The 16,635-nt window shown below is 28.3% G+C and overlaps 1 protein-coding gene and 1 long non-coding RNA gene across 3 annotated transcripts; both read left to right on the plus strand.

The window, feature by feature from the left end:
• The first annotated feature begins 4,734 nt into the window (after window positions 1-4,734).
• On the plus strand, window positions 4,735-6,138 carry LOC136074568 (uncharacterized). The gene is made up of 3 exons (XM_065786901.1): window positions 4,735-4,938; window positions 5,045-5,457; window positions 5,520-6,138. The coding sequence occupies exons 1-3, from the start codon at window positions 4,735-4,737 to the stop codon at window positions 6,136-6,138; spliced, it is 1,236 nt and encodes a 411-aa protein (XP_065642973.1).
• A 131-nt stretch (window positions 6,139-6,269) lies between these two features.
• LOC136075460 (uncharacterized) lies at window positions 6,270-9,543 on the plus strand. Of its 2 annotated transcripts, none has more exons than XR_010635959.1 (6): window positions 6,270-7,410; window positions 7,514-7,746; window positions 7,834-8,035; window positions 8,169-8,315; window positions 8,470-8,594; window positions 9,144-9,543. It is a non-coding gene; the product is annotated as an uncharacterized LOC136075460 (long non-coding RNA). The 2 variants fall into 2 exon arrangements; XR_010635960.1 differs by having other exon boundaries at window positions 7,139-7,410; window positions 7,547-7,746.
• The last annotated feature ends 7,092 nt before the right edge of the window (window positions 9,544-16,635 follow it).

The following is a 16,635-nucleotide window of genomic DNA, read 5'->3' on the forward strand; positions in this document are numbered from 1 at the left end:
AACTTTGATCAGCTGAATGAAAGAACAATACATCAATTTCCGGATGTCTTTCTTTTATTGCATACTCATTTTAAAACAAAATTTTTTTTTTAGTTTTTTCTTTATTAGAATATTTTAATTTTATAAATCAATACTCTGAAAAATTGTCTAATTTAACAGATTATCAAAAAACTTACGAAATTTATTGATGTATTTTGTGTTATTTTTTTTCAATAATAAAAAGCCCAAAGATTTTTTTCAAAACAAAGTTTTTTATGGCCATTTATTTTCTGTTAAATTTTTTTATGTTTTTTATTTGTTTTAATTGAATGAAAAACACACAAATTAATAACTTAATTATTGGATAATTAGAAATTATCAATACTACAATATACAAATAAATAAAACAACTTTTCCATATTGGCCTCCGTAGACAAATTAAGTAACAAAAGTTTATGTTACGTCAAGTTACTGACGGTCAATTAAAAAACGCATTGAGGCTGATGACAGGTATCCGACCGTTTGTTACTGGTCGAGTAGCATTTTCCAATGACTCGTAACCGTCATTTAATAAGTTTAAAATTCATTTTAATAATTTTTTAAGTTTGAAATCATATATTGTAATATAACAATTTAACAAAATTAACTTGGTATGTAAAAGAAGATCATGAAAGTTTTGTTGCTAAAAATATTTTTAGCTACGATTACTTTATCATCATCAATATTTTTAGCTACGATTACTTTATCATCATCAGAATTTATGAAAACATTGAACGCAGCGTTTAGAAATTATTTGAACTTTTGAAACCCACTTATTATTCCTCACGTTGCTTACATAGTACCGCAAAAAAAAAAAAAATGCGTTTTGTGTTCCAATATAAAAACTTATACGCAAACTCATACGTATTTGACGGAACTTTTTTCGTTTACTTACGTTTACTTTACTTACATAAACGTAATGCAATTTTGCAAATAAACACATTTAATACGCAACTTACGCATTTAATACGCAGCTTACGCATATAAACGCGTTTACGAACGTAACTCATCAATCAATTTAATAAAAACGTAAGTTATTTAACTTTTTATGAGGGCACTTAAACTATAATTAAGTAGTTACTAATATTTATTTATTTTTAATTCTAAGATTTATTTAGTAAAAACTTAGTATTGATACTCTTGTCTTGATAAGAAGCCAGAACTTCTTTGATACAGCATGGGGCTCACAGTCGCTGGTGAACTTTAACTCAGATAAAACTCATTTTCTTCAGCAAATCGTTATCGCAATAATCTAGATCTTCCAATATTTATGTCTACTCTTCACCTTCTAGGATTAACTCTTACTTCCGATCTTTCTTGGAAACCATATATCAAATCGATTGCAAAATTAGCATCTGCTTAAGTTGCATCACTTTATTGTGCTCGCCACTTTCTTTCTCCGGATTCTATTCTTTATTTCTATAAATCTCAAATCCGTTCTTGTATGGAACACTGTTGCCATATCTTGGGCGGATCTTCCAATGATGCCCATTCTCTTTTAGGTAAAGTTCAAAAATGCATTTTAAACATAGCTGGACCTGCTCGTAATGTTGCTTCTCTCTTTTCTGCTCTAAAGAGCTAGCGTCTCTTGTGCCATTTACTAAAATTCATTCTAGTGTTACTTGTCATTCTAATAAGTCTCATCCTTTTACTGTGACTGTTCTTAAGTGCTCCAAAAATTCTTATTTGTCCAGTTTTTTTCCTCGAGCATCAGTTTTTTGGAATTCGCTTCCGGCCGCAATTATAATATTTCAGACCGGATTGCCGGAATTTATTTTTTACTTCATTTATTTAAGACATGTGACGCAGATTGTGTAAATTAAATCAAAAAACAATTGTCATACAGGGCAATGAAGAACTATGGGTAAACCTTAGTAAAAATTTACAAAACTCTCAACAAATGCAATGTAATTTTAGGTAAAAGTACAGTTTAGCGCTTTAAAATAACTATTTTTTTGCTAATATAAATAATTATTTATTTTTTTGCTTGTTGCGCTCTCGTTAATGTAGAGTTTTTAAACAGAAATTTTAATTGAAATAATAAAAGAAAAAAGATTGCTGCTCTATGCCTAATCATCATTCAATGTAACAACACTTCCTTGTAGCAGCAAGGCTATAAGATAATGGATGTAGTAGCACTCCTTTGTAGCAGCACTCCCTTGTAGAAGCAGGTACTTTTCAGTCTGTTTTTTTTTTACCCCATTAGTTCCATGTAAAATTGTATAAATTAACATCGCTATCCTAAACATGATCCCAATTTTAAAATCTCAATTCCGATTTACACTTTCAAAAATATTATTTTATAAAAAATTTTTTCTCCGATCTATCAATGTTAGCGTGTTAGTTAGATTAGTTTTTAACACAAATGTTTTTTTTTTGTTGCTGTACACTCATATGCACCAACTAAATAAAGTTCTGCACTTGGACCACATAAAGTCAAAGCGTAGAACGTGCACTGCACATAGACTGTTATAGCCGTAGGCGAAGCGCATTGCGCTTACAGCTGTAACAGTCCATTAACAGGGTGTAACGGAGTGTACACACTGACTAAGTAAGATTTAGGCGCAGTTGGTTTTAAAATCAACTGAGCGTTTTAGTTTAGTCATAATCTTTTTTAATTAAAAGGAAGTTTTCTCTAGATCCAAAGTTAAAAAAAAAAATGTTGCGTCACAAAATCAGTGACCCCACCCCACACCCTATTAAAAAGTTGTCATAAAATTGCTCCCCTCCCTAATGCGTAACGTAATTTATGGACGACGATTATGCGTTCCGTACCGTTCATGCTCTATGATATCACTGCCCCTAAGTATTTTTTAAATGTTAGCTAAAAGACCTATTTCTGGCCACTTGAACTTAATTCTGACCACTTCTTACCTAATTCTTTTAGGTAAGAAGTTAAATATTATAAGAAGATAATCAAGTTTGTATATAAGTTATGAGCTTTAATAAAGTATTCAAATCATAAAAGATATAACTGAACAACTTAGATGTTATCTTATAAATGTATAAAATAACAATATATACAAACAAATAATAATTTAAAAAGAATTTTTAAAATCTTTCGCTTTTAGTTTTAAAATTGTTTAGCAATATTTTATTTATTAACTTAATGTTTTCTTTTTTCTTTTCTTCTCGGAGTAATTTTTTTTAACTTGTTCATGTTTGTCATCAATTGCTTCTTTAGATGTACTTTTGTTTCAATGTAGTTTTCCTTTTTTTATTGATTTACATTGGATAACTTAAAACGTCAGAATCTGAATCTTCTTGAAAAAGAATAGTTTTCAAATGGAAAACTTTGATAGCTACTTGAACCACATATCTCTTTTTTGCTCATGGGACCATCTGGAGTATTTATATTACTTGAAACAAATTTAGTTAATGATGATGAATATTGAATCAAACCCCACCTCTTGCCAAGAGGTGGGGTTTGATTCACGGATCCTTTATTTTTGAGGCAAGTGTGACATATATCATTATGGTAATTATATAGTGGTGGTAGGCGACCTAAGTTGTTCAACAGGCTCTCACTATTTTGATAGTTTTCTACTATGTATAATAAATTAGTTATGTAAGCCTTTTTAATCAATCCACAAAAAGTTACTCTGGAAACTAGTGTTCCAGGAAAATTAATGATCAAGTTTTCACATGGTTAACTGTAAACCTTCTTAAGTGGACCAAATACTGTTCTATCGCAAGGCTGAAGCCAATTGGAAGTGTGTGCAGACAACTCAAAAATATATGTTTTCTTTGCTACAACCACATCTAATAGTTTTTCCTTTATCTATGAAAGGCAGTGGAAGAGTGTTACTCATTGTATTGGCACAAGCTATCACAGCGATAATTGTTTTAAAATTGCAAAAAATAAAATGGCTTAGTTTAAAATGTTTTAAAAGGGAAAGCAGACGAATCCTGTGACGGATAGGTTATGTTACACACTCGCGGAAATTGTGGACTTGAATTTCCACACTAAATGTAGAGGCCGTAATTTGCACAGTTCTGTGGATTTGTGATTCTGAAAAAATATGAATTCCTACTAAATCTTTGCACAATTTGCACAATTTGCACAGTTTTGTGGGGAAAAAAAGCGCAACACGTGCATGCGTAATTAAAATAATCGCTCCGTGTAGAGAAGATTTTATCAAGCATTCGAAGCATATTATTAAAACGCACATTAGAATCTATATTTATATTCTATCTATAGTAGTGAATTCATAAATATAAATTTTGATTGTATTGACTAGGCATTTTTCAGAATGTATGCATGCTATCTTTGTAATACAAGTTTTAGTACTATAGCTCAGTTAAGGGTTCATTTGCAGCGACATAAAGACAACGGACAATTGTGTATACCAATACATTGTCGCCAAGAAAATTGTAAAAGTTCTTTTACTGTTTTGTTTAATTTTCTTCGAGTGTTTTTTTGGTGATAGGAAATCAGATGATTTCTTATCACCCAAAAAACACTGACGTCAATCGTGAAGTAGTTTTATTTGAAGGTGAAACCCAAGTAGATATTTTGTGTAACTCTACAGTCAGCTCTGCACTTTGCGCAAACCACGTAATAGATGGTTCTACTAGTAGTCTGAATTCAGTGACATCTGTGAACTCTTTAGATTTTTTAATTGATGTTAAAACCGAAGGAGCATCACTTAACTTCGTGCTAATAGCAATATACCTTATGGTATCATTCCTACAATTATCCAATCATATAACAATATGACAAGGTCATTTTCAGGTTATTTTAAAGGAGAACTTAATAGCAGTTTGTTATTAGCTGGTGTTGATTGTGCAATTATTGACCAAGTTTCAAGGAACATGGAATGCAAATTAGAATTATGCAAAAGTTCACTTGATTTTCTGTCAACATGTTATCATATTGATTCATATTTTGCAGGACATCCTTTGATGATTCAACCTGAGGTTATTTACTATATGTTACGATTAGAATCTCATTGTGGGAGAACTGATTTTGTGTATGATCAATTTAATATGTTTCTGTGGAAAAACATTATTTACTTTATTTTAGAACAACAGTTATGTAGAAGCTTTCTTGCTTAATAAATGCAGACCTGGGGTGTTAAGTGACTTTTATGATGGAAGTCGTTTTAGGGAGCATTACCTTTTTAGTGATGTCTCTAAAACTTCAATTATGCTCCAATTGTTTTATGATGGCTTAGGTGTAACAAATCCACTTAGAAGTCAAGGTTCTCTACATAACATTGGTGCTTTTTATTACACTATCAAAAACCTTTCACCAGTATTCAACTCATGTTTTGGTAATGTTCATTTGTTAGCAATGGGCTATACTCATGATATTGCAATTTATGGATATAGACCAATTTTAGAAAAATTTGTATCTGAAATAAAGGAGTTAAGCACTCTTGGATTAAATGGAATATTTCCAGTTTTAGGAAATCATACAATTTATGCAAGTCTTTGGCAAGTTAATTGTGATAATTTGGCTCTCAATAGTTTATTTGGGTTTATTGAATCTTTTTCAGCCAGTTTGAGAAGCGTACTGTTGATAGCTACAAAACAGATCTTGCTAACTTGAAAGCAAGTAGATTGAGCAATGAAAGCAATACAGCTAAATTAAAAATCCATTTTAGAGGTGTTAAGACTGAATGTCCACTTAATAAAATAAAAGGCTTTCATGTTACTGATAACTGGTGTCTGGATATTATGCATACTTTATTGGAGGGTGTTGTACTTGTTGAGTTAGGTTGTATTTTTCATGGTTTATGTGTGCTTGACAAGTGTCTAACCTTATCTGAAATAAATAAAGCTATGTGTTTATTTTGGGGTAAAATAACTGTTGAAAAGAATCATAAGCCTGTACAAATTTTAAAAATATATGAACCAGGTCATGTACTTGCACCATCAATGAAAGCAGTACAGTGCTGGGCTCTGCTTAAGTATTTGCCACTAGCAGTAGGAAAAACTGTTCCTCCCAAAAATAAACCCTGGAAATTTCTGCTTCACTTGTCCCATTTAGTCAATTTGATATTTGCACCAAACTTTACCCATGAAATGTCTGTTTATATGAAACATGTTATTTCTGATCATCTATCTATGTTTAGTAAGTTATATTGTAGCGAAGAAGTTAGGTTGCGTCCTTAGCATCATTTTCTTGTACATCTGCCAACTATCATTATGAAATCTGGTCCACTTGTTGGCATGAGTTGTATGCGGTATGAACTCAAAAATTCATTTTTTAAGAGATGTGCACACATTGAATGTAATTTTACAAACATTTGTTACACTCTAGCGAACAGACATCAGAAGCAGGCTTTGGAAACTCAACTATCTAATAAACATATCCGCAACGTTGTAACCGTGGTTAAGCACATGATTGTACCTACTTATTCACTTCCTTATCTTAATGCCATACAGAATTCACTGTGTTTTAACTCATGCGAAGAAGTTGCTGTTTCAAAGACATTATATGTTGCAAGTGTTGTATACAAACAAGGTCATTTTATTGTTGTCAGTGTATATATGGATACTGGGTTACCGATATTCGGAAGAATTTTTTGTTTTATTTCATGTGCAAATCACAATCAAAGTGCGATGTGTGATGGGAAGAATATTGACGAGTGGCATTTAATTCTAGAAATAGTAAAAACAGAAAATTTTACTTATCACCTTCATTCTTATGAAGTTATATATCCTTCTCAGCTTGTTTATGAGATTTTGAAACTTAATAATTTACTTGATTATCACCCACTTCACTGTCATTCTTTGTTAAGTAGTTCTTCATTAGAATGCCTTATCACATTTTTTAATGTTTTCTTATGTAATACATAATATATTATGAAAATAGAATACACCCTGCAGTTGTTTAATATGACTCTTAAAATCTACATTTTAAATTTTTTTAATGTAATTCTGTGTTTATTTATTTACTATTAGATTTTTTAGTTGATAAGTTTTACTCAAACTATCAGGTAATTTTTTTGGAGACACTTTGTCAGCTGAGAATAAAGAGGCTGTATGTTCATTTTTTTGTTTTTCCCAGTAAATTGAGTTTCAAGTTTTAATTTGTAAAAACCTTCTTCCAGAAAGATTCACTAATTATTTGAATATTTCATAAAATTTTATTATTCTTGTGACTAAATTTAGTTGACACACATGCAGTAGTTGACAAAGCCCATGGATTGTTGACATTTAGTGATAAAAAACTGGAAAAACACAAAATGTGGATACAGCCTCTTGGTTCTTGGTTGACGACTTTACAAGTTCTAACCTTTTTCAGCATGCCTATGTTAATGTGACAAGATCATATTTTAGATTTTAGTTAATATTTTGTTCAAATAATGAGTCTTATCAGCACATTGGAATCTATACTGGATTTGTTGATTCTTCCTAGTGAAGTACAACAAAGTTTAATCGGTATGCTTAATTTTCAGTTCTATTTTAATTATTTTTTTTGAAAGTTTGTCTTAATCAATAAAAATAATTTAAAGGTATTTTGATGATATAATATTTTATTTAGAATCTGAATTTACTTTAAGTTCATTCTTATTAGCCACAGAAGATGATCTTGTTCAACTAGGATTTAGAATAGCAGAGAGAAGGTTACTTCAGGCATGGATTCGAAGTTAAATAAATTTATCACTTCTTTGATAGAAAATTATTTACTAGAAAGCTAGAACACTTTGTTCGAAGCAGACGGTCAAATTGTAAAGACATAGCAACACTATGGAAACATTCATCACCAAGCATAAAGTAAATATTTTACTTTAATAATAAGCTTATTTTACTTTAAACAGTTAATAAATTTTTTTTTCTTTCTTTTTTTATTCCTTCAACTAGAATAAGTCTTGTCAACAATGATGATGTTAAAAGTTCTATTCGGTTACTCCGTGAACAAAGACCAAATGTTCAAAACAAGTTAGAACTTAATCAACTTATGGAGGTGACGAGAGACCATCAGCGTGCATGGATTAATACAACATCTCCATCAATCACAGAAATTGTTTGTCAGTATCCACGATTCCTTGACATGCCTGAAACAGTATGGTTTGTTTTTTGTGCCTATTATGTTATATAATTTATTTTATTTACAAAGGCTATGACTTTTAGATAAACTAATAAAAAAATTTAATAAAACAAAACATTTTAAGTTTTACTATATTAAATATTTTCAGATTCTTAAAGAATTCCAAAGTATAAATTCTGTTGAGATGCGACTGCATGTTCAGTGGCAGGGATATAAACTAGGAATACTAGAACATGCCCGATCAAAATCATTACTGATTCCCCTAATGTCTGTTTAACAAATGAGTTGGATGAAGGTATATTTTAAGTATTTGTTAAGATTCAGCTGTATTTGCTTTTTGATTTTTTTTTTTTTTTTTTTCAATATTTTATTAGCTCTTTGCTTTTTTATTTTAAGAATATTTTTTTTATTTGTTATTTTTTTGTAAATTATAACAAATTATTATTTAGACAAAAAAAGTATAGTTGTTGTAGAGTGTCTTGTTTGGCTGCTCCCAACACCGCCACAAAAAGCAGTAAAAAAAGCTCGTTTGCATCCAAGCGTTGTCATGGAAAATCTGTTTTTTGACTTTAAGGTATATTTATATATATTTTATATATACATATATTTTTATTATAAATATATATATATTTTATATGTATATATATACATATATATATATATATATATATATATATATATATATATATATATATATATATAATATATATATATATATATATATATATATATATATATATATATATATATATATATATATATATATATATATATATATATATAGATATATATATATATATATATATAGATAGATATATAGATATATAGATATATAGATATATAGATATATAGATATATATATAGATATATATATATATATATATATATATATATATATATATATATATATATATATATATATATATATATATATATATATATATATATATATTGTAGACTGCCGGTTATTCAAACCTCCACAGGAAACAAGAATAACCGAAACTTCTAATAACGGAGTGCATGAGTCTGTTGAAAGAAAGCTCACAGAGAATAAAAATTGCTTTGAATAAGATTTAGATTTGTGTCTTAGCATAAAATTTCAGTTAAAATTGTCTCTTTGCAGGATGATACAATTGGCAGTGCGTTAAAAACATTAGAAGACAGAGGAGTAAAACAACCAATGCTACTCTATGTATCTGGTCAATATTTTATCAAAGCTGACAACACTGTTATTACTTTGCCTTGTTGCAACTGTTTTATAGAGGCTTTGGAGAATTTGTTTATGGCTTTTTATGTATTTGCAGTTGAATATCCGAACGAATTGAGATTTTTTTATGGATGTTTAGAAAGGGTTTTAAATATGAAATCAACTGTTCAAAGTTCGACCATTGCTGACTTGTTGAGACAATTAACTTTTGTTCAAAAATGTTAAAATTTATATAATTTTAATATAAATATTTTTATTTGTATAGTTTCATTTTTTGTATTATTGTATTTGGTAAGTTGGTTTAAACAAACTTTAATTCTAATTTTTTTATTTAAAGAATCAAAATTTATTTTCAAACGATTAACTGATGATTACTAAAATGGAGTAAATAGTAATGAAAAAATGTCACAATAAAAATTAATTCAAAATAAAAAAAAGTGAACAATGAAGTTGTATAATTTGTTTTATATTTACTTCTTTTTCTTTAAAACGAGCGTATAACCCTGAAAATTTTAAATAAAATAATAATAAATAATAATTTTTTTTGAATATTGAATGAAAAAAAAATGCAAATAATTAAAGAAACCTTCTGTTTTCATGACGTTATTTTAAAAGAATAAAAATTATTCTCAAAATTAGCGCTCGGATTAAAAAAAAGAAAAAAGCGCGAATTAAAAAAAGTTATTTTATTTTTTTGAAAACGAACCCACAAGCAATCCAGTAGCCAATTTTGAATAAATAAATCCACGTTTAAGAAAAGTTTAATAATTGCCCAAAAGTGTGCTAAATATGTCCACATAAATGTCCACATGTTCCGTATAAATAATAAATAATTCGCGAACAAATTTTAATTGCACCTTCTAACACCGCGTGCAATCCTGTCCGCTGTCTTTATGCTATCTTTCTAAATTGACTACTTCTATCTTTCACTCTAACATATCTTCGTTCTTCCTAAAATCACTTTACTCTTGGTCCGTAGAGCGGGTTATGACGCTCCTTTTGGAGCCGAAATTGTCTTTGCGGTCCTTGGTAATGTGGCCTCTATATGGCAATTAGCCGGAGGAGGATAAACCACAGTACCAAATATGTCCACATTTGTTCCGTATTAATTAAAAATTAATTCGCGAACAAATTTTAATTACACCTTCTAACATCGCGTGCAATCCTGTCCGCTGTTTTTAAGCTATCTTTCTAAATAGACTATTTGAATCGATGTATACAAAAACGTTCTAAGTCATAAAAACTATTTTTTCGGGGAAAGAGAAAAAACTTATTAAACCCAAAATTATTACTTTAATAAGTTCAAAAAAAATTCTGGGTGCTTTTTGACATCTTTAAATATTAGATTTGTTAAAATATATATCAAAATTTGTGATATATATATGTGTTATACATAGTTAAAGTTGTCTGACTTAGAACCTTTTTGTTTACATTTGTTAAGGATAATAACAAAAAGCTTGTCTTTAATATATTTATTCATTTTTTGTACAAAAAACTATTAAAAATCAAAGTTCAAACTATTACACATGTTAAAACACACAATGTATAAAAGGACCGATTTCAAAGCCTTTGTCAGACACCTCACTGGATATCGTGTTCCTCTTCCCCGCCATTCGTCTCGTCGGTTGTTGGCCAGCTCATGAGTTCATCATAAAAACCACTGAACTCATCCGGAACATATTGCATTAGCTTCCTTATATCCTGCAGTTTCACTCTTTTTATTGGAACATTACCCAATGGGTAGCACACATTTTGCGGAAACTCGACGATGCAATCGATGACTTGAGACATCTTGTAAGTTTGGACCATCAGCCCATCAATGAGTGGCCTACAGAAAATTAAATGGAACGATATGGAACGTGTTGGATTAGTTTTGTCTAAGACATTTTTATGAAAACATGTTGCATGGTATGCTATGATTGGCCTAAACAAATTATAAAAAGGCAAATTGGGTATCGAAATTGCAATACAAATCTCACATGCAATCAGTTCCAACAGTAGTAGCAGGTACAGTTCTTCCTTTGTAGTCAATGTACTCTTTACCTTTTACTCTAGCTTCTTTAACAACATTCTTTTTCCACATAGCCTCATTTTTAACCTTTCTTCCACTGCTAGTACTAGTTTCTTCATCCATTATAAGTTCTTTTCATTAAAACAACGAGATGAATTGTAATAATTACAATTCATAACGCAATTTAATTATTAAATTGCGTGGGAGAAACCCTGTACGGCGGATTTGACTGACATAGTTTCCTTGTGGAAATATAAGTATAGTCTAAACGTTTTTTTTATGAGCATATTTGAGGTGTTTTTTAAAGTATAAGTTGAACGAGGAATTTTTGTAGAGGCAGTTTTTTTAATGAATAAAAAAGATCTGAAATCGAAACATTGTGTTCACTGCGAGAAAACTACATGAATAATAAAATAAGCCCAAATAACCTCAAACTCGTAACCAAAACAAAAATTGAATTAAAAACATCTGAAAACTACCAGCAGAACACAGCTGGTTTTCTCAGTGCTGCAAACAAAAACCTTCTAAGTCACTGACCTAGAACCTTTTAGTTTACAGACAATATTTCAGTTCTCTATTTAACTTGTACGGAGAGGTCTGATTTAGAATGTTTTACTATACAATGGTGAAACTGTCTTCAAAGAACAAATTTTCATCAAAAAGTCAAATATTAAAAAAAATGACTTAGAACGTTTTTGTATACATTGATTCATTTCTACCTTTCACTTTAACATAACTTCGTTCTTCCTAAAATCACGCTTGGTCCATAGAGCGGGTTATGACGCTCCTTTTGTAGCCGAACTTGTCTTTGTGGTCCTTGGTAATGTGGCCTCTATATGGCAATTAGCCGGAGGAGGATAAACCACAATACCTAAATATGTCCACATTTGTGTCTAAGAGTGATAGCTAGACACTAGTGTGGAGCAAAGTGTGTAGTTATATTCCATCCTTTCCGCGAGTGTGTAAAGGAGTTTGGTGCTTTGTAGTAATTTTTTGTTAAAAATGACTTATAAAAATTTTTTGACAAAAACCATTAAAAAAATTTTATTTTATAATTTTTTGTTAAACAATAATAATTTTTATGTAATAAAATTTAAAATATTAATTCTTGTGTAAAATTTTTATTATTTTTGAAATTTATATAAAATTTCGCTTCTTTTGAGATCCAACATGACATACATTTGAAAAACTTTTTTTTCTTCTGTTTAGGGTATCGTTGCAAGTTTCAGACTTGAGGTGGCCCCTCTAAATCTCATTCAATTTTGAAAAAGTTTAACAGAGTGTTTTGTGAGAACCAATTTAAAGTTTTAAGAATAGGGACAGATCGATTTTTGAAAGTACGGGGCATTTGATGCACCCTAATATATATATATATATATATGTATATATATATATATATATATATATATATATATATATATATATATACATATACATATACACATATACATATATATAAATTTTTTTGATCTAAATCAGAAATAATTTCAAAAAATTTTTTGAAATAATTACTTATATAGATCAAGAAAATTTACTGAATAGAAAATCTGAATTAATTTCTAAATGCAGACATGAAAAAAAGTTTCTTTTAAAAAATTATTAAAACAAATGACCTGCCCAAAATTATCCTAAATCTAAAGAAATCTTTCCATGATTTTTTAATTATCTAATGTAGTTGATGCAACTTCCTGGTTGCAAAAAATTATAGTTATTACATAATTAATTATAACAATTCTCAACTTTCTGTGAAATAATTTTCTCTCTCTCTCTCTCTCTCTCTCTTTATATATATATATATATATATATATATATATATATATATATATATATATATATATATATATATATATATATATATATATATATATATATATATATATATATATATATATATATATATATATATATATATATATATATATATATATATATATATATATATATATATATATATATAGAGAGAGAGAGAGAGAGAGAGAGAGAGAGAGAGAGAGAGGCCATTTTCTCAAACTAATTTTGGAAGATTTTTATTAAATTTTGCGGACCATTTTTATGGAATAATATAGTTTTAAATACTAAAAAGGACATTTCACAGGAACCTAAGTTTGATTCTTTTTTAAAAAATCTTAAAAAACTCAATTTTTCCACCGAAAATATACTTATATACTTTTAAAACTTAGACGAATCTCAATTTTTGTGTGTATATGTATATTTTTATTTTTTATTTTTTACGGAAAGCTGATGGTAATATGTTACATAAACTTTATGTAATTACGTATTAATATAAATACGTATTTAAATAAATATGTTGCAATATGAATTTTACTGTTTTTTCATCATATTTATAAGTTGACTTTTCTTTACTTGCATTTACTGTGACGTAATGTATTTGTTTTTGTACTGTAACGTAATGTAATTTCTTTCTTTCAGCGGTTCTCGGTGACAAGACCTAATCTTGTCACCGAGTCTTCTTTGAGTCTTCGCGTTCTTTGTTTTGTTTATTAAATATTGTTAAAGTTTTACTCTTTTTAACAAATTTTTTACTTGTAATTTTATTTTTTGTATATATTTGAGTAGATATTGTAATAAAGAACAAAAAAAAAATTAAGTTTTCTGATGAGTCTTAATTGATGAAACCACAGTGTAAAATGAAAAAAGTTGGATAAGTGATTTTCTGCTAATTTATTATTGCTCTACTCTTCTAAGAACATCGAGCATTTTATTTTAAATAATACATTTAAAATTTTTAGTTTATATAAACTAATAATTTTAAATGTATTCTATAAAAAAATATTTATATGTATATACATATATGTATATATATATATATATATATATATATATATATATATATATATATATATATATATATATATATATATATATATATATATATATATATATATATATATATATGTATATATATATATATATATATATATATATATATATATATATATATATATATATATATATATATATATATATAAATATATACAATATAAAGAAATAAAAAATTTTTATATGATAGTTTTATTTAATTTGTTTAATTAGTAACTAAAGGATTGTTTTAGATTTATTATATGAATCACAAGCATGTGCTTGTTTATTACAAGTATTTTAAAACGTTGAAATTAATATCGGTTATAAAGTTAAGGGTTATATTTTTCAACCTTCCATGCACAGTTGGGTACAGTGAAATTTATATGTTTTTGAAAAAAATAAAATTCAAGCTTAAGAAAAGGTGTATTCCTATGTAAAATTTAATTTCAAGGTAGGTTTGTTATGGACCACTTTTTGATCAGAAAACGTCTTGATACCCAAATTTTCATATTTACACATTATTAAATGAAAAAAACTTAAATTATTATAAAAAAAATAAAATCCGTTTTTATGTAATGAACTCTCCTAATAAGCGCAGCGCCGAATTAATTTTAAAAGATATTTTCACTTGGCTCTCCGCTGTATAAAACTTTATACAAGATCGTAGTCTGTTACTATTTTATTCGTTATTAGTTATTTAATCGAGATATTTATAAATGTCGAAAGTTAAGACTAGATCATCCACCACTGCAATTTCAGATTTTATTGGACCTGGAAAAGATTTTATTCCTAGTGAGCTGCCTACAAACAGAGCAGTTATTCAAAAAGGAATTTTACTAAAAGAACAAAAAAGCATAACATGCAATCTACACCATAATACATATTCTAACAAAGATCTTGCTAGCGATCTGATTCCGTTTGTTCTTGCTCAATGGAGAAAAGAAAATGTTAAGTTTCAACAGCCAGTTATTATTGGTGAGAAATCGCTTTATTATAGAATTAAAACCCTTTGGGAGAAAGTAGAAAACGTTGTATGGGGAAGAACTAAGGCAAAAGTAAAAGAAGAACTTCTATTGAAGTTAGATAAGCTAATGGACCTCATAATATGTCCTCATAAGATACTTCTGTGTGAACATGATCTGTCTGGGTGTTCTTCTCCCCAAAATTGTAAAAGTAAAGCACATATAATTTGCACCTGTATTTTTTCTAAAAAATTCCAACTATGGAGCTCAGGTGGTTATACAGTCAAAGAAATAAGACAGGCGAAAAGTCTGACATGCAGATGGGACATGCTGATAAGATTGAAACAACAAAATTTAGAAAAAAATATAAGAGAAAAATCAGTGACGAAAAAGCTTATGAGAAAAGAATGAAAAAACTACAAGATGATCAACCATCCTTTGAGGTAAATATAATTTCATAATAATAAATATTTTCTTTGTTTATATAGCAAATTATATATATATATAAATATATATATATATATATATATATATATATATATATATATATATATATATATATATATATATATATATAATATATATATATATATATATATATATATATATATATATATATATATATACACATATACATATAAAATAAAAATAAAATTTGTAAAAGTTTGGTTTTAGGTCACAGAAAAACAAGATATAGAATTACATGAAGAATATCAAAAAAATATTTCTCCTGATATTTCTCTCAATGACAACTATAATCCAGTTAATGTTAACTTTACTTTAAAACAAGACAATGAAATTAAATTGTTGGTTGAAAGGCTTCTAAAGGATAAATTAGGTGTCTATGCTTTCCTTGTAACACGATTTTTAGAAAAGAAGTCACGAAAAAACACTATGTCAATAATAAACACAGCAATGGCTAGTATAAGGTAATCATATAGATTATTATTTTGTTGAGCAGCAAAAGTTAGGATGATGAATTAATAAAAATAAATATAAACTAGTTTTATTTTATAGGTTTGGGATTTCACCTGCTGCAACTGCAGCAATTGCTACAAGTTATCTGCAAGATTTAATTGAAGCAGGATTTCTCACCCCTGAATACTCTTACCTTGCTTGTGATCATTCTAAGTTAATGAGAGCGAGAAAAAAAGTCATGGTAGTAGCAAAGAATAATGACCATTTCAATCTTCCAAAAGCAGATAATATTGGCATTTACTTTGATGGAAGAAAAGATTCAACAAGAGCGATGATAAATGATTCAAATGGACAGCTACATCCTATTATTATCAAAGAGCAACACATTACTGTGACTATAGAACCTGGTGGTCGATATCTTGGTCATTTTACTCCAAATGCACATACTCATTCAGATAAGCCAGCTAAAAAGATTGCTGAAGGTGTTTATAATTTGCTGCAACAATATAATCTTACTGAATCATGTTTAGTACTTGGAGCTGACAGTACTTCAATTAACACCGGCTGGAAAGGTGGTGCTATAACACATCTTGAAAAGCTGTTTGGTAACAAATGCCACTGGGCCATATGCATGCTTCATTCAAATGAGTTATTTTTGCGTCACCTAATAGAAGGAATTGATGGACTAACATCA

The sequence above is a fragment of the Hydra vulgaris genome, chromosome 01, assembly GCF_038396675.1.
Source record: "Hydra vulgaris chromosome 01, alternate assembly HydraT2T_AEP".
In the NCBI taxonomy this organism is placed as follows: Eukaryota; Metazoa; Cnidaria; class Hydrozoa; order Anthoathecata; family Hydridae; genus Hydra; species Hydra vulgaris.